General features: G+C 29.7%; 1 protein-coding gene across 1 annotated transcript in view; it reads right to left on the minus strand.

Moving 5' to 3' along the window:
* LOC128249715 (uncharacterized) overlaps nt 1-911 on the minus strand; it is a 23,006-nt gene extending 22,095 nt beyond the window's left edge. Inside the window, exon 1 of the mRNA XM_052974146.1 lies at nt 849-911. Coding sequence (XP_052830106.1) covers nt 849-879 — 31 coding nt within the window. The 5' untranslated portion in view covers nt 880-911. The remainder of the gene's footprint in view (nt 1-848) is intronic.
* Between the last annotated feature and the right edge of the window lie 298 nt (nt 912-1,209).

A 1,209-nucleotide genomic window follows, 5' to 3' on the forward strand; every position in this document is an offset into this window, starting at 1 on the left:
GACTGCGCTCACAAACGAGAATACAAAAATGAACCCGACTGCTCTCAAAAATTAAGTGAAAAACAGGAAAAAATAATCCAGGCTCCTTGCCCCGTGTCTAATCGATCCCAAACTCTAATCCCCTCGTACCAGTCATGAGGCCAAACATCCCTGAAAGTTGCATCCGAATCCATCCAGCGGTTCTTAAGATATCTGTTTCACCGCCAAACAAACAAACACGACTGGAAACAATACCTTCGCCTTCGGTAAGTACAAGATATGATAAAAACACAAACAAAATCCTAAAAAGGTATATCACGGTTATTCTCAGTCCCAAAGAATCACAGCGAAACAATGTGACACGACACACGCTAAACAACAACTATCCAATAAAATAGACAACATATATTCATATATATATATATGTATGTATATATATGCGAAAGAGTAACATTTGAAAAGAAAACTACAAAATGAAATGCATCCAAGGATATATTTATTCATGCACAAATATGACATATATATATATATATATATCATATCATATCATATCGGACATTTAATATTCCATCATTTCATTATATATTATATTATATTATAATAATATTGTAATAAAACGTGAAAATCAGAAAAATTTGGAATTTCTTAGAGTAATATATTCTTCTATACACAATAATACACACTGGTGTATATATATATATATATATATATATATATATATATATATATATATATATATATATATATATATATATATATATATATACACACATAAAAGGTGAGTTTTAGTGTGGTCTCAATCGTGACGGATAAATCTTTAAACAATAAGAATCTTCATATAATAAATTTATGATAAAATGTTTACATACAAATATTGTGAAGGTAATTCCACTGCAGCATCCCGTCTGTTTTCTAGGTAGAAATGACTGTCAAGAAGAAGAAGATATTGCTATTTTAAATCTACCTTCTTTATGAACGATAATCCTTATATGAACTTCCTATCGATTTATCAATAATAGCTGACAAGTGAAGTTATTGTATTTATGCAATGCACCTTTTGAAAGTAATCCTGATCAAATGATATCGACTTGCAACTTAAGATGGTGTGAATCCACAGACATACACATCCGTTTATATATATATATATATACTCAATATAAAGTATAAGAGAAATTGCTTATAACAGGTAACTTCTACACGCTAGAAGACAGTAAAAAACGACCGAAAACC

The sequence above is a fragment of the Octopus bimaculoides genome, chromosome 17 (assembly GCF_001194135.2).
Source record: "Octopus bimaculoides isolate UCB-OBI-ISO-001 chromosome 17, ASM119413v2, whole genome shotgun sequence".
NCBI lineage: Eukaryota > Metazoa > Mollusca > Cephalopoda > Octopoda > Octopodidae > Octopus > Octopus bimaculoides.